General features: G+C 41.4%; 1 protein-coding gene across 2 annotated transcripts in view; it reads left to right on the forward strand.

Annotated features, from left to right (window-relative positions):
- GAD1 (glutamate decarboxylase 1) overlaps positions 1 to 24,111 on the forward strand; it is a 42,544-nt gene that overhangs the window by 16,754 nt on the left and 1,679 nt on the right. For both annotated transcript variants that reach the window (XM_015086104.3, XM_027055516.2), the window contains exons 6-16: positions 2,100 to 2,190; positions 8,854 to 8,966; positions 10,117 to 10,232; positions 10,316 to 10,395; positions 10,619 to 10,673; positions 12,216 to 12,332; positions 13,497 to 13,561; positions 17,661 to 17,739; positions 19,103 to 19,252; positions 21,632 to 21,739; positions 23,264 to 23,353. In XM_015086104.3, coding sequence (XP_014941590.3) covers positions 2,100 to 2,190; positions 8,854 to 8,966; positions 10,117 to 10,232; positions 10,316 to 10,395; positions 10,619 to 10,673; positions 12,216 to 12,332; positions 13,497 to 13,561; positions 17,661 to 17,739; positions 19,103 to 19,252; positions 21,632 to 21,739; positions 23,264 to 23,353 — 1,064 coding nt within the window. The remainder of the gene's footprint in view (positions 1 to 2,099; positions 2,191 to 8,853; positions 8,967 to 10,116; positions 10,233 to 10,315; positions 10,396 to 10,618; positions 10,674 to 12,215; positions 12,333 to 13,496; positions 13,562 to 17,660; positions 17,740 to 19,102; positions 19,253 to 21,631; positions 21,740 to 23,263; positions 23,354 to 24,111) is intronic.

Raw genomic sequence — 24,111 nt, forward strand, 5'->3', positions numbered from 1 at the left:
AATATGGAGAATTGAAATTGAAGTTGAAAATAGGTCATTTTATTACTTGATAGAAATTTGGAGGCAGAACGCTGTAGTCATAAGATAAAAGTAAGATTTTAGACAATTTTGTTGCCTTTGTATATTCAACGGACAAAGAGATACTGGTTCACTTTTTTTTCTATAGAATTTTTTAAATGTTTATTTATTTTTGAGATAGACTGCAAGTGGGGGAGGGGCAGAGAGAGAGGGAGACACAGAATCCAAAGCAGGCTCCTGGTTCTGAGCTGGCAGCACAGAGCCCAACTCGGGGCTTGAACTCATGAGCTGTGAGATCATGACCTGAGGCAGAGTTAGACATTTAACCAACTGAGCCACCCAGGCACCCCAATATGGTTTCACTTTTATTTGAGGACATTTGTGTTAGTCCATCTATCATTGTCCATCTTTTGTGTCTGCCATAGAGATGGCTTGTTTTGATACATTGTCAAAAAGTGCGATTGCATTTATTTATGATAAATTATATATACATACATATATATTCAGTCTTGAAATGTTTATTGTTGAAAGTTTTCAAATGGATATTGCATGTTTTTTAGTGGATATCAACAAAATTTGTTATGTTGCAGGAGATCTCATAGATTCTGCTGGCACTGAGCAAAGTGGAATCATTTTTTAGAGTAATCTACATAAATATCTGGAATCTGGCCCCATACTTACACTAAGCTTACTGTTTATGCTTCTTTCATTTTTTTCCCCCTGAAGATCAGTATTATTTTTTGAGGACTGTTGAGATTCAGAGATTGGTGTATTCTGATATAAGAAGTCATAGTCTGGATATTCTAAATGAGTCGCCATCACATCTAAGGAAGAATAGACATTTTCAGAGAGGGGTCTCAGACCAGGAACATTAAAACACCAGCTCTCTGACAGTTATTTCAGAGGCAAAAGCAATTTCTACTGGAAGCACAGCAGTCAGCATCTCTCTCTAATACCAGTTCTCTGTCACACACCCCTAGATAATCTATTGCATTGACACCTTCGTGACAGCCTAGCCAAGCCTGCTGATGTGGGATTGAGTTTTCCTGTGAATGCCAAGTTGGCCAAAACTTGGCAACAATCCTGAATTTGCTGAGAACAAAGTCTGTTAAAGCATACTTTGTGTTATAACCGGTTTTAAGGTTATATAGTAATAACAATTATTTTACCAACAACTTGATGAGTGAATGAAGCTATATTTGCCTCTGTTTCACAGAGGAGATGCCAGGTTATCTCAGCAATAAGTTTGGTTTAATGGTCACCTGACTATGTATGGACAAAAACACACTAATGCTTGACATCATATTTGAGTGACATAGAGACCCAGAGACATCGGGACCAGAGCTCGCACCGTCCCTGGGCTTGGTTTGGGCCACAGAGTCACAAATCCTCTCTGAGTCCTGAAGGCTCTCCTCCATCAGTAAATGTTGATTTGGGGTTAAATCCTTGGGATGTTCAATTAAAAGTTGAAACATTTATGGATAAAATCAAGACCACTCTATCCAGATTTGTAATTAAAAAAATCATTATGACAGAGAAGTTCATCTGAAAATCAATACTGGAAAAGCTTATTACTGGAAAAAAAAAAGCTTATACTGGAAAGCTTATTAGTTTCATGACATAGGATTTTTTTTTTTTAACTTCAAAAGCATTCTGCTTCAGGGGCATCTGGGTGGCTCAGTTGGTTAAGCATCTGACTTCAGCTCCGTTCATGATTTAATGGTTCGTGGGTTTGAGTCGCGTCAGGCTCCATGCTGACAGCTCAAAGCCTGGAGACTGCTTCAGGTTCTATGTCTGCCTCTCTCTCTCTCTCTCTCTCTCTCTCTCTCTCTCTCTCTCAAATAAATTAACATTAAAATTTTTTTTAAGGATTCAGCTTCAGAAACATAAGTTTTGGGAACATCATTGATGCTAAAGGTTGGAATAGGGTAGGTCAATCTGCCCTCCCTTCCCCCATATCCTTGGGAAGTCCTGTTAGACTCTTGGGATAAAGAGCCCATCAGTGTGGCCAGCCTTTGCTTGGAAGATAGCTTGAAAAATCTATGTTTGCCTTGATGCTTGCCTGTTACTCATTTCTCCAGGTCACCCTCGATTTTTCAACCAGCTCTCCACTGGACTGGATATCATTGGTTTAGCTGGCGAATGGCTGACATCAACTGCCAATACCAATATGTAAGTTCCGCATATGATTTTCATGTAAGCAACCAAGATGTGTGATTATGGCTTGTTGCTTTAAAAGCCCACTTCCAATGGTTCTATAATAATGTTATTACAGTTACCTTAGTCATCTTTTCTCTTAAAATCTTTTAAGTTTATATTAGACTAAGAGAATCCACGTCTCTTAAAGATGCATCTAAAGAGGTCACATTTTGGAGTGTGATCTTGGTCTGTTTTCCCACCTAAGTACATTGGTCCTCATCACTTAGGGCATATTTCCTTCACAGTTAAAGCTGCCAGAAAGCCACAAACTAGTTTGACCCACCTATTGCTTACCTAAAAGTTCTAGAACAAAATTCGGCTGGTAGTGATATATATTCCTTTCAAAATAACTCATTGTTTTTCTGAATTTGACATTTTTTTCTGTACTTGAGTTGGCAAAACCTTCATTTGTTTCCAGTTTCCTATAAATTTATATGAAACTGACTCTAAGGCCCTGGAGGTGCAAGGATTTCCTGGGTAGTCTTCTTGCAATCACCCCCACAGACTCCTTTATATATATACTCCCTCTTTCGAGACAAGGACAGGTTAGGAATTGATGGAGGGTCGTTATAGTCTACTGAGTACTGTCTTTTCTCTGAGCACTATGATCATGTTTTACCACTATCTATACACCCAGCCCATGGCACCACATTCTATTAAAATATCCAGAGGAAAATAATAAAACAAGTTTCTAACAATAATTTTTAAAATAACCATAGAAGAATTACATTAGTCACCGTGGAAATATTTAGAAAATAACCACCCACTTTCTAAGTTCATGGTGAAGTAGATTTGAAAAATGAATATAAGTGAAAGGGTGATATTGTTTAAGATGAGAAATTCCATTTGACATCAAGATAGAATGTAAGTTATTAAAGTTCGAGATATTCTATTTTTCTTCAACAAATTCCTACTGGCCACAAAACCTGAGAAGGCACTTTAAAATTATCTGTTGATACATGTGCGTTCCAAAGCTATTTAATGCTGTGACTCAAAATATTTAACTACATTCAGAAAAGTTTTTATTAATTAAGGATTCCTGCGTTGTTTGCTAATTTAAAACAGCAGTGACCGATTTTTAAAAGCAAATGTGACAAGTGAGGTTTTTAGTGCTAAAAGGCACAGGAGATTAAATTGATTGAAAACAAAAATGATTTTCATGCTCCCTGTTTGCAAGTCATGGTCAATGTCACAGAGTGTGTATGTTGGAGCACCGAGGCTATGAAGAGACAAGAGGAATTGGGATCAAAGATACAATTGCTTGTCTGGCCTCCTCTAACAAAAAAAACTCGCCTTTGCAACCTTTACTGTGGTATGATTTGTGAGATACAAATATATCAGCAAGCCCAGACATCATGATGTACTAATTATAACTTGAAAAAAGACACTAATGCTTAATTGGAACATCTCATACTAAGGAACAATTTTAAATGAGGAAGTATAACTTAAAAAAAAAAAAACTTAACTATTTGGAAAATAAATGAGAAAAATAGAATAGGTAGAAAGGTATATATCCTTTAAGGCCCAAGTACTCATATTAACACAGGCACTGAATTTACCCAGCGTCTTTAAGTGTGTATCCTGTAGGCTTCTCAACTGCAATTTCCTAACATATATGGCCCATCTCAAGGTAAATTAAAGGAACTTGCTCTTTTGTGAGTTCATGACTAGATAGTCTCCTAAAAGGCTTTTCTTCAACCAAAGAGATCTCACAAATTCTCCTTTTTGTGTGTCCATAAAATCAAGTCTCTTACTCTTTCCTTACCTCAGCTCAGCCATGAAACACTAAAATATGTCCCAGCCATCTGAGGTCAAGGCCAGTCCAACTAAATGGCACATAGTAATTGCAGCTGTACTGAACACAATGGATATTTATAAAATATGATCTGATTCCAACAGATCGATAGAGAAGGTTATTTAACATAGTGAAATAGTTTCTGTCAGTTCTAGAGACAAGGCATTGTCTGAAGAAGTAATAACTATTATCTAGAAATTGTTCTAAGTCAGTTCCCCTGGAAGATCATGAAATGTGGTAGCACTGTCAGGAGCTTATGCAGAAATTTGCTCCCTTGAGACAGTTCCTTCTCCAGCTGGGGACAGTGTTCAAAATAAACCTGGGAAAGAATGGCAAAGGGATTTTTCTTTGGCAGAGCAGGCAAAATTAGTGACATACTCATTTTGTTGGCCTGCTCTATCATTGCATTTGGGTGGCACTGGTAATAGAAAGTAATGATTATATTCTTCAATATAGTCTTTCAGAAAGAACTATGTGGTCTCCTAATTTGAGTGGCAAAGCGTAAGGTATCTGACTGTTCACAGAAAATAGAACATTTACGTTCATGCGTTTACACCTGCCTGTGCATGTAGCTTTGAGATCTGTTCTCCGAGCAAGGACCCAATGAAGATCCAAAGAAAACTTCACACATGTGCAGTTGTCCATGGCACGTCCAGCTCTTTTCTTCCAAAACAGGGCCACCGAGCACAACTCTGCAGGCTGAGCAGTGCCCAAGTGCAAACAGCAGCCTTCCCTCATGCACCTGACGACAATCCGTAATCTTAATGGCAAGATCTATCACAGCCCCTTGTTACGAGGTTATGGTTTCAAGTATCTAGTGCTTTATTTTCATAGAAATTACGCAGGAGAAATTTTCTGTGGCAGTTATCAGTCATTTTATACTGCTAGGCAAGTTGTTAGAGAGGAACCTGCAGTAAGCAGTTCTCATTCATCATAGAAAAGCAGCTGGGAGGTAAAAGACGGAATTCTGACTCCGAAATATACTGAGATCTTAAAGCAAATCACTGAATTTCTCTGAGACTCAGTTCCTTCTTCAGAAAATGGGAGATAATAATATCCATCCTACAGAGTGGTTCTGAAGACTGGAAAGGCACCAGTCTTAAGTGCCTGTTGTATGCAAGGTGCAGTGAACACGCCTAGGAGAGGCAGCCACTACACAGGCCACCGTTGCCATTTGAGATGCCTCCCAGCTCTTTTGTTTCTGTCTCTCATGATCTCTGGACACCAGAGGGGCTCTCTAAGCTTCCTCTCAGATGTGTTATCTTTTAAGGTGAAGATGGGCCAGCTGCCACATCTGTAAGGAGGAGAAATCTAAGAGGAGTGTAAAGTTAGAGAGTCTACATAGAAAATTATTTCTCTCGTTAAAGAAGTTCCCAGTTTGACAGTCACCAGAGCTCCAGGTTCCTTGTGCTTTTCTAATCCATATTGTAGCACATGGCTTTCATACTGAGAGTCACCTCATGGTGCAGGCTGGCTGCTGGAGCTCTAGCTATCACTTATGTGTCCCAGAATTAGAAATGAGGGAGGAAGAAAGGAAGGATGAAAGGGAGGGAGAGAGGGAGGGAAGAAGGAAGGGAGGGAGGGAGGAAGATGGAGGAAAGAAAGGAGGGGAGGAGGGGCGTGGTCAAAAGGGGAACCCACTCTTTCTTTCTAAGCAACCTTTCCAGAAGCTCCACACAACAGTTCCCATAGCATCTCTTCAGCCAGAACTTAGTCCCATGGCCACACCTAGGGAGGCTAGGAAATGTAGTCTTTGATCTAGGTGAATTACAACCCTGAATAAAACTGAATGAAGCAAAGGAAAATTGATACTGGTTAGCAACCAACAGACTCTGCCACAAGAGAAATAGAAGTCTTAATCAATTTGCCTTAGTTTGGAATGAATCCCACTAGGAAGTTGAGTTGAACCACTAAAAAAGGGCCGACTCACCACCCTACTCAGAACATAGAAAGACTCCGAACTCTCCTTTAATGTCACTCATGAATGTCACCATCCTGTTTTGGTCCCTAATTTCCAGTCCCGTGTTCTTACTTCACCCCAGAGCTTTTTGAAGGTTTAGTTTCTTGTTCTCTGATTCTGAAATGTCATCTTATATGCTGACTTTAGCATCTAACCAGCTTCTTTTGAATCCTTATTTGACCTTGGCTCTCTGGGCTTTATTCACTTTTCGTCTGTCATTTAGAGAAGGGGTACCTAACTTAGAGTCCAGGTTGCAAGAGGAGAATCTCCTATAATTGCATACAAAAATGATGTGCATATCCTCATTTTCTTCCTGGAGAGAGGGACCATAGCTTTCCATAGGATTCCCAAAGGCGTCCATGACACCAGCTAAGTTAAGAGCCACTGCTCTAGGGTGAATTTCAAGGCCTTCTATAAGTCTTTGGGCACAGGCAGACTCCCAGTTGTAAACACGGCTCAGGATGGGAAGGTAGGATCAGAGAAGTATCAGAAGTAGGGAACATCCTGTTAGCCCATCTGTCAGGCTTAGCTGAGGATCAACAGCCATGGACCAATCTGTCAGCTTCCAAGAGAGGATGTCAGGACTAAAGCCATGAATCAGGATAAGCTTGGTGTTAGCTGTGGGATAACTGGTCCTTTAGACCTAGACAGGGGCTGTCAAACAGGATGCAACAAGGCCAAGAAACAAATGCTGGATTCATCCTTGTAAGCTTCCTCACCAAAGTTGGAAATAGTATCTAACATCTTTGTTTCCTCAAGTATATAAGATGCTACCTGGCAGAGAATAGTCACTTGATAAGTATTTATTGAACAAAACTGAAAGAAAATTTTAGCAACTAGGAACCTGGTATAGATAAGGAGACTGAAATAGATGAGATCAAATAGTCTCATGATCAAACTCTCTAGACTCTTCCTCCTAATCCTGAGCATAATGGCCTATTCCTGGTCCTTGGGTAGAATCACTAATTCATGCAAACCTGGGACCTAAATTGATTTAAATCATGAAGCGGACCAACCCCCTGGCCTTCAGTGCCATCCATCCTCCCTTCCCCCATGCGGTTCCTGCCCGGCCATCTAACACTGACTTGACTCCAACTCAGCTTTCATCTAATCCTCGATAAGGTTCTGATATTGTGGTGTATGATTCCATTTGTTCCTTGCCTTTTCCCAGAGAGCCTTCTCACTCGGTATTGTGAGATTCCAGCACGCACACTGACACCAGTACCTCTCCACCACACACACATTTTTGCCATTCCAACATTTGCAAAACTCAGTGGCACTATTGATACCACATTTGTTCAAGAATGGTTAGAAGCACATCATGAGTTTGCCTCTTGGTACACTCAGCAGCACAGGCTAAACCAGGAATCCTTCTCTTCTTCTTCCTTTATCAGGCCATCAGACATGAGGGAGTGTTGGTTGCTACGGTGATGGGGCTCAGAGCAGAACCAAAGCATGATTGTGACCTCCAGAGGTGATGGTAACTGAACACGATTTCCAAGGGTCCTCCTCCTAAATTTCAAGGGTCCTCCCAAGGAAAATGGACATATTCTTTTTGGAAACAGAATTCTTCTACCAACAGATATATCCTGAGGGTCCTCCAGGATCTCTTTGTTGTCTTTTACCCTTTGTCCTCTTTTACCACCAAGTGATTGATTAGATTGCTTCCCCCACCCCCACCCCCGCAAAACAATGATCAAAACTTGGTAGCTTCACCTGGCTTATTATACAATTGTTATTTCATCCTTGCAAACAGCTTTTCTAAATCATTAAGCCAACAAGAATTCCCATTAGTCCTCGGTATTGGCATTCAGCCCAAACACCCTAATCAATGATAAAGTCTCCCCATATCACTTGACTGAGTCAATCTAGGAATCTCTCTTGAGCAAGCATGGTCTGAGCTGAGCCCACAATAGGCTCTAATGCTTAAGAATACCAAGCAAAAAGAAGAAAGACAAAGAGCCTCAGAGTCAGTAAATATCTTTTTGTTTTCTGGCTTAATTTGCGGTGGATGGACCTTCTCTGATTTCTCTTAAGCCCTATCCTTGGCACCACAATCTTGTTTCAGTGACCGGTCTACTTGACTGTGCTTCTGTTCTCAGTTGCTTTGAGAAGAGTATGGCTTGCTACTTCTAAATCAGTTTGTTAGAAGACAAAGCTAGCCTGCTCAGGTATCTGGTACCCACAGTCAGCTGTGTATGCCAGTTGACTATCTTCTTATTATTTATAATTGGTAATTAGAAAATCATCACTTGTAATTATTCTTGACAGATATTGACTTCAGAGAATTATAGAACCATAGTTGTCCTTGGGGATTATTAGTAGAAAAACCATGTAGATAATTATATTGAGATCTTTAAAACCTGGGTCAATATTTCCAATTAGATTAACAGTTAGGTTTCAGATGTTTACATTGTTTTTAAAAGATAGATTTTGGCTCTGAGTTTTATAGATTCTACAAGTATGAAACTGGCAGTCGGTTTCGGTCAGTTGCAAACCAATTTTATGTAGAACTTAGAATACATTTTTTCAATTAACATTTGCATCATCTTACATCTTAAAGGTGAAGGAGATCCAAGAAAGTCATTTTCCTTCCTTCTATTTCTCTGGGTGGACCACATCTAAGACATTCTGTTCAGATAAAATCTATTTTGTTGGTGAAAAGTCACAGGGCAGGTATTTCTACCACCTCTCTAGGTAACCCAGGCTGGTTTCTATTTTATGATTGGTGACTTAATACATTTCCAGGAAATAAATTGCTTTAGTGGTTTTGAGTACCTGTTTTTAGATCCCAAGTACAAATATTAAACCAATTATCTGTGTTCCCCAAATAAGTGGTTTGACTTCTTTATGATCATTTTTTCCCTCACCACCTTTTCAGGTTTACATATGAAATTGCACCAGTATTTGTCCTCATGGAGCAAATAACACTTAAGAAGATGAGGGAGATAGTTGGATGGTCAAGTAAAGACGGTGATGGGATATTTTCTCCTGGTATGTTTCTCTTTTTTCCTGACTCTCCTTGAGATTTGTGGCATGGATCCTTGGGATCCCTGAGAACCCTAAACCCAAAGTGAGTTTGTGGAAGAATCATGACCTTAAAAAGAATTTTTTTACAATACTCCTACCCTATCTTCATCAGAGTGAAGGCTAGCAAGAATGCTGCATTATATACATACTATCTAACAGAGCCTATGCCTCACTTATACAAACTGACCAAGGTTGTGTTCAAATCATACCACACCACACCAGTCTGTCAACAACAACTTAATCGGTCTGAGGATCAGTGAATCAAGATTATCAGTTGACTAATCCATTGCAGCCAAAGTAGTGTGTCTACTTTGAATCTCTAGTTTGATGTAGATACAGTAAGAATCTTTAAAACAAGGGCAGATATTCTTAGAGGTAAGTAGGACTGTGGGATGGTATCAGAGATGGCGTGATTGTTGTGTACAAGGGGAGGAGAAGAAATAAGAATTACAATTGTCCAGGCTATTCAGGTCAGCCATAAATTTGCCTGTTTAATTGTCAAGTAATTGATGCAAAAGTGATTAGTTTGTGTTAGCCAGCCATACCTAGATAGTTACCTCAGTTCTTCTTATGTCTTTATTTAAGTTAACACGAGTTTGGTTTTACTAAACTTAGAGTTCTCCTAAATGACTCAGTAACTCAGTTGAGCTGTTCTTTGAGAAGAGTATCCAGGCAATGTCACTGTTTCCTTCTGTAGGCTTCATTAGTCTCTCTTTCTCTGTCTTTCTCGTTCAGAGAATAGATTCATCTTTGTTCAGTAAATAGATTGAGCAGAAAGTGAAAGCAGGAAGGTTGTAACTCACCTGTCTCTTTGCAGCCACTGCCTTTGCCACCTCTTGTATTTCTGTTTAGGCTTCAGGTGGAACAGGCATTGGAGTACATGAATCACCTCCAGCCAAATTGCCTAGATGGCTTTGGTAATGAGTGTGACTACTTGTGTTCCCAAGGCAAAGGGGTCAGAGGGAAGCCCTGGCAATAGGGAAGCAAAAGCTATCCGGATATCCCTCCCCTTTCTGACCTCCTCCCTTGTCTCTTAAGACACCAGCTCAACCTTAATTATTAGAAACAATAATGATGGAGCTCCACACCTCCCCGTGTATCCTCTTGCTCTTAGGGGGAGCCATCTCCAACATGTACAGCATCATGGCCGCTCGTTACAAGTTCTTCCCGGAAGTTAAGACAAAGGGCATGGCAGCTGTTCCCAAACTGGTCCTCTTCACCTCAGAACATGTGAGTTGGGTGCTCTTCTCATGGATTATGGTGTTTTACAAGGAACTGTCTAACTTCTGACCTCAAACCTCTGTTTGTTGCAGAGTCACTATTCCATAAAGAAGGCTGGAGCTGCACTTGGCTTTGGAACCGACAATGTGATTTTGATAAAGTGCAATGAAAGGTAGGCAGGGGAGAGTGAACATTAGGTTCTTGATGTATTAAATGTGTTCATCTGTTAAATTTGTTTTATTGTGCTTAAGCACTGACTCAGTACAGTGTGCCAAGCTGCTAATGGCCTGTTGAAAATATCCGATTAAATTACTTTTTGCTGCTGCTGCAGTTTTTCTCATGTGCAATCTCATTGATTCTTCATTTTAATTTCTCTCCCTTTCTAATAATTACAGGGGGAAGATAATTCCAGCTGATTTAGAGGCAAAAATTCTTGAAGCCAAGCGAAAGGTATGTACCCTGTGGCGCACCTGAACTCTAGCAAACACAAAATTTAAAAAATACTTTCTTTCTGCCCTAGACAATAAAGGTCTCTGATAATATAAGAGATAATTTTGTTGTTTTTCTAAAATTATATTCTCAGGTATTTGCTTATTTCCAACTTCTGAAATGATTTCACTTTAAAGCTGTGTCTATACAATGTCATTTTTTTTTTTTAAATGAGAAATTCAGTCACTAAGCCACTTGTCCTACCTTTATTATGCCAAGTGATTAGTTTGATGTACTTCAATAAATCCACTACCCAAGCATCGGGAAGATACAGCCTAATTGAGCCTTTTACTTGCTACTTGTTAGGTATAATTTCAATTTAACAAATACAAATACCATTTTAGCTTTAGGCTTCTGTTTAGCAAAGTGCTTCCATGCCCTGGAAGATGGTTCATGGTACTTGGTGAATCAGCCTTAATAAATTCTATCAAACAAACAAACAAAAAGTCTCAGAGAACAGATGTACTCCCAAGGGACTTCCAGGTAGCTGTCAGGCATTTACCAACTTGTTGTTTTGGTTACATCCTTGTACTGCGTTCTCCAGCTATAGCTGTTTGTTTGCTGGTCAGTAGAGGAGATGGATAGAAATGTCACTCAGACTGAGCAAGGGTCATAGGTGGAGCTGGACTTGAAAAAGACGTAGGATTCCCAGATTGCCCCAAGTCTGTCTTAGCTCTATTACTCTCCTTACTCGTTTATTTCTTGTTCACATCAAAATTTTACTGTGCCCACTATTCATGAATATTTCAGCTTCCGCCGTGTTTTAAATAAACAAACGATGCTTCAGGATAATGATTACATCAATACACTTAGAACAACATAGCTTCGGGGCGCCTGGGTGGCTCAGTCGGTTAATGTCTGACCGTGGCTCAGGTCATGACCCCACAGTTCGTGGGTTCGAGCCCCGCGTCGAGCTCTGTGCTGACAGCTCAGAGCCTGGAGCCTGCTTCAGATTCTGTGTCTCCCTCTCTCTCTACCCCTCCCCCACTCATGCTCTGTCTCTCTCAAAAATAATCGTTAAAAAAAAAAAAAAAAAGAACATCATTGCTTCTAAAATATACAATACCCAGATGATGTTTGGAGCTACATGCCCATCACTCTAAACACTTATTATTACTCTCTTCTGCTTTACTATTTGCCATAGAACTTACCACTGTGTGGTAAGTTCTACTTACCATACTGTATATTTTGCCTGTTTAATTTTGTCTGTTGTCTATCACGCGCCACTAGAATGTTAACCCATGAAGACAGAAATCTCCATCTGTTGTGCTCACTGCTGTATTCCCCTACAGCTCTGCAGCAGGCCTGGCACGTAAATGTCACACCAAAACTGTTTGTTGAATGAATGAGTAAATGGGCCAACGAAGAATTCTCCCAGACATAGGATCTGACACCACATACGCTTGGCTGATCTCTGCTGGAAGGAAATGCTACTGCAGTTCTACTTCGTGTGGAAAGGAGAAGGTTGAAAAGACTAATCAGCCTGTCTCTCTTCCCTTCTAGGGATACGTTCCCCTTTATGTCAATGCAACTGCTGGTACAACTGTTTATGGAGCTTTCGATCCGATACAGGAGATTGCAGATATATGTGAGAAATACAACCTGTGGCTACATGTCGACGTAAGTGCCATAACTCACAGAGCGGCCACTCCGTCTGGGGTGGAAACAGCTCCACTTTATGATTTGCCACAAGTGGCTCCCAATGCTCCAGCCAGCCCTCTCTCCGCATCACGTTAGTTCAGCCCTTCTGCAGCCCCCACCCCCACCCCGTCGGCCATTCAGGCCAGGTTTGCACTGTACAGCTGTGCATCCCCTGGGACTCATCCAGCTCCTCCCCGGCCCACTGCTGTCTTCTGTGGTTCTTGTGAGGGTACAGCCCCCACCACCTTTCCAGCAAACTTTTGTCTAGACAAATGGCTACTGGGTGGAAGATAGCTGGTTTCAGAGGGAAAAACGTACAAGATACGGTATATAGAAAGTAGCCATGAAGCTGGACTCTCCGCCCTCTGCTTCCAGTCCAGCCATTTATGACCCTTTTCTAAAAACAAACATGTATCTGCTACATGTAGGAAAAATAAGGCAGTGTAAGGACGATTTTCTCAAGTAAGAGGTTCGGTCCCCAATTTTGCCAGAAACACACACAGTTTCCACATGTGTGACTGGGTGTATTTTTTCCCTTCTCTCTCCATTCTCTTATGGAGATAACTTCTCACAACTGGACAGTTGGGTAATCTGCCCGGTTCTTTGAGCACATAACTAACAAAGGTTGTGCTCACGTCCCATGGTGTCCCTGGATGCTCAGTAAACCTGCATCGGGGCACCCGCAGAAATGTCTCGCTGTTGTGGGACCTCCAAGCCTGGCAGAGCTGCCACTTCCTGAACTTTTTCAGGAGCCCTTAGAATTCTACCCCAGGGAGAATCGGATGGCAGCCTCCAGTCCTTCGCGTCACACCCGGAGCCGTGCTGGGGCTCACGGAGTGCCCCTGGCTTTCCACAGCACTTTGGGCCTTTGGGTCTTGGCACCATTGGCTCAGACCCGACTTACCTGTGTCAGTCACACAGCCGCTCTGAGGTTAACCTGAAGGAGCTTTTGAAGAAGTGACGAATGATAAATAATTACAACTGCCACTGGTTGAACAGTCAGTGTGGGTTCCTTTTGTCAAACAGACTTTCGTTTTTCACCATTTACATTCTGTCTCATATTTTACTAGAAGTGTGGAGTGATTGCTTTTGCATTCTTAAACGTCTCTGCTCCCCTTCCCTCTTCTGTCTCTGTCCTCACAGGCTGCCTGGGGCGGTGGGCTGCTTATGTCCAGGAAGCACCGCCACAAACTCAGTGGCATAGAAAGGTAAGGGCCTGAGCTTGGGCCACCTTTCATTCAGGCCATCAAGCATGCTGTGCTGCCTGGTCCACTGATGTTCCCTACCCTGATTCCCAATGTCTTATTTCAGTCTGACTAAGCCCACATCGGGTCAGTAGGCGTTTATTTGAGCAATTATCATATGCTAGGCACTGAAAAAAGAAAAAAAAAAAGATTCCCAGTCAAATGAGTCCTCCTGAGTTCACAAATGAGAGAGAGAAAGACATGTAAACACTGATACACAATGTGATAAGCACTACAGTGGATGTGATTTCTGGGTGCCCATGTGGTAGAGAAGAGAAACAAAGCAGTGCAGGGATCTTAAGGCTAAATGAGAGGCTGCCAAGGGCACAGAAAGGGGCACTGATTCATGTCATTCTTTTGTCTCATTAAATTCACTGCTGGGAAAGGGGTAAGACACTTAGTGGATCTAACGAATTTACTTTCTTGTTCACCGTTTAAGTTCAGTGGGTCGTCCTAAGCCAAATACGATTTTCTTTTTCTTTTTTTTTTCTTTTTAAATGTTTATTTATTTTTGAGACAGAGAGAGACAGAGCATGAATGGGGGAGGGTCAGAGAGAGGGAGACACAGAATCCGAAACAGGCTCCAGGCTCCGAGCTGTCAGCACAGAGCCCAACGCGAGGCTCGAGCTCACGGACCGTAAGATCATGACCTGAGCCGAGGTCGGCTGCTCAACCGACTGAGCCACCCAGGCGCCCCACGATTTTCTTTTTCTAACTGGTTCTACTTTTTATTTTTCCTGGCCCAGTATCTGAGCCATTTCTACAGAAGCTCCCAAACTGAAGCGCCCCTCCACCCCCACCACTTTGTTCCCCGTTCCCCTCAATTTACTGATTTCACTTGGTGGTCAGAGCCTTTGGCATGTTTGGATCTTGCATCCATTGGAAATGGCAGTCCCCTCTCCTGTCACCTACAGTGGCTGAAGAGGCAAAGAAGATTTCCCAGAGGAGGAGGGAGGCATCAAGACCCATCTGGGCTTTTCCCCAAATACTCATTGCTGCCAGGACACCTCCACCTGGACATTGGGGAACCAGGACTCTGCCCCGCCAGCTATAATAAAGGCTGCTTCTTGTGCTCACATGCTATAGCTAACCTGGCACATCTTGTGTCAAGAACAGAAGCTTCTGATCAGACAGAATGCAGTCATAAGCCAGATATGATTTTAACCTGACTCCAATGTATTGATCCAAAATGAACTCACCTTGATTCATTTATTCATTCAGCAAATATTTGCTGAGCGCCTGTCAGGAGCCAGGCAGGTATGGATGTGAACACTCAGTTCCCTGCCTCAGTCCAGCCGTCTCTGGCACTTTTCTAAAAAATGTGTAGCTGGTACACATAAGAAAAATAAGGCAGGGTCCAGAAGGCATTATCAACTAAGAGATTTAAAATCTTCCTGAAGCTTACTGTCCAGTAAGGTAGATGTTCATAAATGAAGACACGTTTAGTCTGTCTCATAGGAAAGAAGAATGAAGTGGGGTTAGATAACAGTGAGGACAAGGTATGCAATTTGAGACAGGGTAGTCAGAGAACCTTCCTGAGGACATGATATTTCAGCGGATACCGGGATAAAGGGAGACAGGAAGCAAGGATACATAAAAGAGTATTCCAGGCGGCGGAAGGGCAAGTGCAGAGTCCGTGAAGTCCGACTGTTCTTGGCAAGTTGGAGGACCATCCAAAAAGGCCAGTGTGGCTGGAGCAAAGTGGGAGAGGTGAGAGCAGACCAAGGTGGAGAGGTAGACAGGCAGTAGGGAAAGCATGCCAGCGGCTTCTCCCACAGTAAGGACTCTGGCTTGAGTTTTAGCTACCTCTACTGTGCCTCTTCCCTTCTGGTTCAGTTTTGAAAGGCCAGTGTCAAGGTGAGTGGGACTGGCTCTCTGAAGCATAACTATATGACGCTGTGACCTGGAGGATGATATATTAAATGTAGATGAACGAGTTCAACTGTGCCTTAGATTTCTCAGGCAATCTCCATTTTCCATCTTTGAGTCAAGGAAAACCTAAACATTTTGCACAGACTTTTCTAACATTTTATTTTATTTATTTACTTATTCTTAGTTTATTTATTTATTTTGAGAGAGCGCGTGCACCCGACCTGGGGAGGAAGAAGAGAGAATCCCAGTCTCCACACTCGGTGCAGACCTGTCTTGGGGGCTTGGTCTCATGGCTGCGAGATCATGACCTGAGCCAAAATCAAGAGTTGGATGCTCAGCCAACTGAGCCACCTGGGCACCCCCTAACATTTTAAAGCGCATGTGTCTTCTAAAGGAAATTGAAACCATATCATATCTTATTACTTCACATTTGTAACAGCAAAGAATCATTTACTTCAGACCTCTAAGACATTCAAAAAACCATTTAAGACATTTTATGAGCTCTAAATAGAGTTTTTTAATGAATCAGTGAATGATAGCTATGAAAAAATCCATTAGGAGTGCCTGGGTGGCTCAGTTGGTTAAGTGTCTGACTTCGGCTCCAGTCATGATCTCACAGTTTGTGAGTTGGAGCCCCACATCAGGCTCTGTGCTAACAGCTCAGAGCCTGAAGTCTGCTTCGGATTCTGTGTCTCCCTCTCTCTCTGCTCTTCCCCAGCTCATGGTCTGTCTCTCTCTCTCCTTCAAAAATAAATAAGCATTAAAAGAAATTTTTTTAATTGATTAAATCCACTCTTTTAAATATGGATCGACACTGATGATTTTTACTGAAATAAACATTTAGTAACCTTTTGTTACAATTCTTCACATGTCTCTTTCACAAAGGTCAACTTATTATGCACAAAAGGGAAAAGTACTTCAGGCCTAACTTCTTCTTGAAACACCCAGTAGTCACATATACACTAAATTATTTTCCATCTAAAGGACCTTAGCAAGATGAGGAGGTTAAAAATCCACAGCAAGGATTTAGCTCTAGGGGAAACAGAGGCAGTAGAATTCAGAGTCAGTTGCTATGTCTGGGGAAAGCATCCTTCACAGATACTAAAGTGCAGAGCCCAGCTGTGGGCCGGGCCATTGGGAAGGAGTCCGTAAACCACTGAAGCAAGGTAGCCAAGTTTCAATCATCATACACTACACTTAGTTGTCTCTGTAATGTCCTAGCTAGTGTGCCCCTTAACCATTTTACTGTGTCTGAATGACTGATGTGGTTGCTAGGAGACTGTGCTTGGTGAGCTGTCATTGCAGCCTAAACTGGCAATATCATCCTCATTTGGCATTTCAACAAAGCTGCTAAGTAGTCAAAGTCTAGAATGATCCGATCGTTCCTTGCTTCATAGTACCTCATAAGTAGTGTTGCTCTTCATAGTACCTCATAAGTAGTTAGTTAGGTCAGCATCACCAGCCCATTTTGTAAATAAGAAGGGGAAGGCAGAAAGAAGCCAGTCTGTTGCCCAGAGGGAGGCAGGCTGGTGGAAGAGTTATGAGCACGGGCTCTGCAGTCTGTCTCCCCGGGCTTGACTCTCAGCCCTAGCACTTCCCAGCTATTCGGCTTGGGGTGATGTATTTCACCTTTTCATTGCCCGGTTTCTCCATGTAAAATGGAGGCGATAATAGTCGCTGCATCACAGGGTTGGTGTGAGAAGTAGATATTTCAGGAATGGTTCTTAGAATTTTGTATTTATTCGCTCGTTTATCCTTTGTTAAGAATAACTTCTTATTTTACAGATAAGAAAACTGAGGCACAGAGGAGTTATGTTACTTGCCCAAACTAGCAAATGTCAGAGCCGGGATTCAGACTCGGGCGGTCTGGCTCCAAAGCCTGACTCCTTAACCATGATACCACAGTGATAGAATGCCTGTAAAGCTCTCGGGACAATAGGACACATTACAAACGTTCTTCATAAATGTTAGTTATTGTTAACAGCAGTGATTTAGAACAGGCAGTCTGCAACTTAGGCCCCTAAGACTGCCTGCAAAATATTTGTTTATTCCTTGATTAGTCAGTTTGGGGGACTAGGCATCTAAAACATATACCGATTCTGGTTGCGGTGGACGGTGTTTTCCTCAAGAGGACGGTTGCCTCTTGCTGACTCCTGCACCTTCTTCTCAAAGTATCATGTGCTTCTTGCAGGGCCAACTCAGTCACCTGGAACCCTCACAAGATGATGGGCGTGCTGTTGCAGTGCTCGGCCATCCTCGTCAAGGAAAAGGTCTGTACTCCCTCCAAAGATGAGCTGGCAGCCCGAATGTCCTTTACGAGGCACAAGAAAAGCATGGACTGTTGTTTTATTTTTATTTGTTGGGCAGTACTTGACGAACACACAAGACTGGCAGCACCATTGAGACAACCATTGCTGTTCTTTCCTGCCCTTGTCTCTCAGCCTTCAGCCAACTAGTGCCTCCCGTTGGCTCCTGCCCTTCCTGCCCTTCAGGACTCAGGGCCCTGTCAGTGACGGAAACTATTAGGGCACTTTTTCATTGCGTGTTCCTTCACGTTTGTATAAACAAAAGTGAGAGCTCAAAAGTGAGCTGCAAACTCTCACCTCAGTGAATACAAAAAGGGCTCACTGGAACCTACTGCAGGTTCTTAGCATGAATTTGTGTTCCCAAGAGCTGAAGTAAATTAGGCGGAACAACAGCTGCAAATGTCAACTTAGGGCAACTAGGAATGTTGGCTAAAAAGCTTCTGTTAAATGAGTTAGTTCTTTAAGCATCTAATAATAAGACCCTGCTCTCAAAGCACTGTTGCTCCAGTAAAATGTTTGCACACGAGGCATTCCAAAAATCTGTCTCCAGTTTGTAGGAGCCAGAACCTGCCCAGGCTCTTACTCCTTTCCTAATAGTGTGTCTGGTAACATCACAGGAGATCCTGGAAAAGACTAGAAGACTTTTGGGGTGGGAGGGGCACTTTTGGGGAGGAAAATTCTTCATAGCCTGAGACTGTCCCACTCCCTGCAGGAAGTTTATATCCCCAACCTTTACCCACTGAACACCATAGCACTTCCCAGTCTTGGAAACAACCCCAAACACCCCACACACATTTCTAAATGCCTCTTAGAGGCACAGTGGGTCCCTTGTGGTAAGCATCTGAGACAAAAAAAAAATCATTTAATAATCAGAGTGACAGAGAGAAAGGGCAAAGGTTTTTCCAAGGATGGTTTTCTTTTTTTTTCAACGTTTATTTATTTCTGGGACAGAGAGAGACAGAGCATGAACGGGGGAGGGGCAGAGAGAGAGGGAGACACAGAATCGGAAACAGGCTCCAGGCTCTGAGCCATCAGCCCAGAGCCCGACGCGGGGCTTGAACTCACGGACCGCGAGATCGTGACCTGGCCGAAGTCGGACGCCTAACCGACTGCGCCACCCAGGTGCCCCCAAGGGTGGTTTTCAAGAAAGACGTCAGAACAAATGCAAGGCCTCATAAAGACTTTAAAAGAAAGTTTCAGGTGATCCCAAGTCCCTCCTTCCTACCTACCAGCCCTGTTCCAAAGCCACCCACGTCTCTGACCTATGAATACAAACTTGTCCTATGTCTTGACCTATGATGCAAATTTGTCTTGATTTGCACGATAGGGTATACTCCAAGGATGCAACCAGATGTGTGCAGGATACCTTTTCCAGCCAGACAAACAGTACGATGTCTCCTATGACACTGGGGACAAGGCAATCCAGTGTGGCCGCCACGTGGACATTTTCAAGTTCTGGCTAATGTGGAAAGCAAAGGTACGAAGGGGTGAATTCAGGAAAGAGAGCAGAAATGCAATTTGCACAGGCTGGCCGGCAAAAGAGAGGCAAAGGTGTATCACAGATAATTTAACATGTGTGTAATCAATATCTAGATAATTGAGTTAACCATATTTTCTGTTTGCGAATGAGATCACTTTATCCCTTAAGTCAAACTCTCCCTCCTTCCATTCTGTGTTCTCAATTTGAATTAACACGAAGTTTTCTTATAACTTCCTCTTATAACAGCTAAAAAGTATGCCAAAAAAGGACTTCCACTGCAATCCTTAGGGATGCTGAAATTATTTAGTGCAGATGTAGAGAAAGAGATAGAGATAAAATTACTGTGTCATTCTATGCAGAACCCTGAATTTCTTATGAGGACTCGAATCATGGGTTATATGTGACAGTTTTTAGTTCTATTTAAATAATGGCTTTCTCATTATTTGTACTTTTGTGTTATTCTAGAAAATGCATATTTTATTCTGAGAAATCCTGCTGCTAGGCTAAGGCATGCTGTGTCTGCATTTATTAATTTTTCAAGTTGCATTTCTGTGTCTAGGAACAAAAAGCAAACTATTGGAATTTCCCCCTGAATTTGGGTGAGGGCGATTACCATTTTGACTAATTGTTTCAAAAGTATTTTTATGCAATCAAGTAAAGACAATTTTCATGTCACATCTCTTTATTGCAACCGTTGTTTTTACTTACCTACTGTAAATTAGTTTTAATAATTTCCACACTTGAAACTGTGTCTCCTAATACCAAAACAATGAAGTTTTCCAGTGATACATCTCATCGAATGTTTCTTCGGTAGAAGGATTTAATGGATTATTAGGTTTTTTTCCCTCATTAAGTCATTTTGTCTTAATATAGAAATAGTCTGAATATGATTTCTACCACCAAGTAATCATGGGTATTTTAAGCATATAAATAGCCATGAACTGCAAGAAGAGAAGGAGCCCTATCGTTTAGAAATATAATGACCACGTGGCTTACATCAGTAATTTGTGTCTTCATTTTGCCTGACAATAACCTCTTGAACCGTCTGCCGGGAGTTTGGCTCATAGCGAATCGGTTGCTGAGATGAGACCCTGGTGCAAGCTTCTTTCTCAAGTGGAAAGTAGACTGGACAAGGTGTACACTCAACAGTGACTACTTGGGGAGGCTCATGCTTTGCCTGTGTTGGATTCTGCCCAGGCCCATTAGCAATCCACAAGCCAGCCTTGCGCGTCTGCTCCCCTTGTTAACACTGACCCACTCAACAACCCCCATGCCTCTGTTATTAATCAGCCGTGCTGGTTTTTGAAACTCATGCTCAACCAGTTTGTCAATAACTGGAGCTGTTGGAATCTCAGGGCATGTACGGAGACCAATGGCTTCCCCATCTGCTTGCCTGCCTATCACCAAAAAGGGACATAATACTGTTATATGGAAGATAGCCTGCCAGGGAGTTTGGGGACATGCTTGGCTAGGACTTACTGCTGGGAAAGGTGGGTTCTAAAGTAGTATTTCTCAAACTATTTGTGGTGAAGAACCGGTTGTTTGGGTTTTTTAAATCTATCATGGACCAATACAGTAAAGATAAATTACTAGAAAAATGAAAGTAAAAAGTATATAAGGCTTAAACATCAATTTCTAAAACTAGATTCAGTAGACATAAAATGACTCTGTCAAAATTATATTAAGTTTTCTTACTGCTTAATCTCAATTTCTTTTTTTTAAGTTTATTTATTTTGGGGGGGGAGACTGTGAGTGGGGGAGGGGCAGCAGAGGGGGGAGAGAGAGAGACTGTGAGTGAAAGGGAGGGAGGGAGGGGGAGAGAGAGATGAATGAATGAATGAATGAATGAATGAATGAATCCCAAGAAGACTCCATGCTGTCAACACAAAACCTGAAGCGGGGCTTGATCTCACAAACCGTGAGATCATGACCTGAACTGAAATCAAGAGTCAGACGCTTAACCAACTGAGCCACCCAGGTGCCCCTCAATTTCTGTTCTTACATTATCTTGCACCAGTTACAGTTTGTGGACTGTCCTCAATCCATAGGCAACAATTTGAGTACCACGATCCCAAAGCAAACTAGCAACAGGCTTCAGATCCAGGCTGTGAGTAACTAGAGGGAAGCTAAAAGCCCTATTGACAATAACTGCCCAGAGACTAGAGTGCCTTCAAAAGAGAGTAGACACACTTCATATTATTGGGTGCAGTACTGTGAAGAAACTGTACTCGTTTAATTAAGCAGTTCTTTTTAACCATCTCCAAGAATACTCTCGTGTATTTCCAATAGATAAGGTCAGCATAGCTTTCTCAAACGCCCGTCACAGGAAAATACAACCTATCACCAACAAACATGACTTTTCTTTTTCTAAACCAGGGCACAGTGGGATTTGAAAATCAGATCAACAAATGCTTGGAGCTGGCTGAATACCTCTATGCCAAGATTAAAAACAGAGAAGAATTTGAGATGGTTTTCGATGGTGAGGTAAATTGTCATCATGGACTAGATGCACAGCATTTCCAGAAAATCTAATGAGGGATGCTCCTGAAGCCATATTTTCCCACATTGCTGGAGGCTACTTCTGAATTTTTGTCTTTATGAACTTTTGATTTAATTCCCTCTGTGTCTATGAGCTTTTCTTTTGATAGCTTTGGAATGACTTTTGCCATTTGCCTTTTCTAAAATTGTCCAGCTCTTGACCAGTCCTTTGCAGACAAGAAATCTTTCCTTGGCACGTTTGAATCCTTTATCTTTCCTGGGTGTGTATTATCAATCACTGTGTTGAACTTCATGATAAGTATTTCTCAGTTCCATGAAGCTTATAAGATGGGTATATCCTTGTCTTCTAAGACTTGTTCTAAAATGAAGTTCTACTTTACATAGATTCATTATGAGGAGAGCAAGATAAAATTGCTTCTGCTCTGAGTTCATATCCACATTACACATAACAAGATCCTTGTCATACAGGTATTGACTGAATCCTTGCTTTGTGCCAGGCCCTATGCCGTGAACTGGGTTATATAGTAGTGACCAAAACAGATATTGTCTCTGCCCTAATGGAGCTCTCAGTTGGATAAAGGAAGTTGGAATAGGAGCCAGTATTTAATAAAAGGAAATCCACTCATAACCCATTATAATATAACACCACCTCCATTCAACTTAGTCTATTTGTCAGGCAGCCTAAGCTATTAGGAACACACTAGAGAGTCACCAGAAGAGGATGAAAAAGCCCTGAGCAGTTCAACTTAATGACACAGTTCTCATGCATTTCACCTATGGGACCACACTTGGATCATTTACACTATTTTAAACATTCTACTAGCAGATTAGAGACAAATGTGATGTCTCAAGCCAGTTAGAGGAAGGCACAGTGATAGCAAATAGCAGCCTAGGAAGGAAATTGAAAAATTATGTCAAGAATACAGAAGAACTCTAAAAGGATAGGAGTTCTTAGAACAGAGACACTAAACAGTTCTAGGCATCTCAGTGAGGTCTGTCTTATGGTTTAGAGCTGGTATTAATATTCATTATGATAATCCTGACTAATCAACGAAAGATTCAGAATTAATATAATAAAACTCACAAAATATTCACTATCAAAATAAACTGTGTCCAGCATCTTCTATATATGAGGCACTACAAAATGGCAAGATGAATAATACTCTTTAAAAACTACCCAAATGTAATGATTTTTTAACAGTTCAATGTTTAGAAGTGGTAAATATAGTCATCTAGAAAATTGGTTATGGGAAACCGCTCTCTTGCCAGATATGACTGGACAAACTAGGTATTGTTCTCCCTAGTATAGAAATAACAATGCTTTCAAAATGGACTTGAAGCTCTTTTTTTTTTTTTTTTTTTAAATGTGTGTGGGATTTTTTGTTTTGTTTTGTTTTGTTTTTTGGTCTGAGAACCTTCCACCAAGGGTACATAGGGGTTTGGGAATAGCTTTCTTTCAAGTTCTCATAGTTTTCTGTTTTGTTTCTTTGTTTGTGAAAATTTCTGCAGCCTGAGCATACAAATGTCTGTTTCTGGTATATTCCACAAAGCCTCAGGGGCATTCCAGATAGCCCTGAACGACGGGAAAAACTACACAGGGTATGGACTCTTTTCTTGTCTCATCTAACCCTCTGCAATTTCTCTGGCTGGTCAGAACACTTTATGTGTCCTTCTAATGGAAGAGAAATAAAAAATAAAGACTTGGGGTAGTAGGGAGCCATCTTGTTATATTCTTTTTGGCTCTGGATTGTCCCCTTGCTGTGATTCAGATACAGCGGGAACCTCTAAAGGACGCACCCCTGTCTCAGTTTGGTGTTGCAGTATGCAGGACAATTGAATGATATGCGTATTCCTGGGAACTTCTGTATTAAACTGTGTGTTAACATATCTTTTAAGTTCAAGTCTACTCTAATATTGCTTCATTCCAGTTGATTTCTATATCGATTTTATTATTTGTAGTTGTTGGTATTAATAATTTATATAAGATTTTATTCATCTAATGAATATTCATTGAGCATAATCTATGTGCCAGGCAGTATCCTGGGCTCTGGATTATTCAGAAGCCTTAATTTGTGTTGCAGCCCATAAGAGTTTTTTGTTTTTGTTTTTTATCATTGTTCTATGACTGACTTTCGAAATTCAGTCACACAGTAGTTTCTGAGGGAATTTATGATAGGATAGACTTAGTCATTGGGTACTAACCACTGAGGAAACTAGAATATAAAATATTTGCTTTTATACCAGTACAAATACAAATAGCAAAACGTATATTGCTCTTTTTTTTCAACTAGGAAATGGTTTGCATTAAGAGAGTTGTGTTAATATTGGTCTTGAGTTTGGTTTCATGTTTTCTGTCA

Source organism: Acinonyx jubatus, chromosome C1 (assembly GCF_027475565.1).
Source record: "Acinonyx jubatus isolate Ajub_Pintada_27869175 chromosome C1, VMU_Ajub_asm_v1.0, whole genome shotgun sequence".
NCBI lineage: Eukaryota > Metazoa > Chordata > Mammalia > Carnivora > Felidae > Acinonyx > Acinonyx jubatus.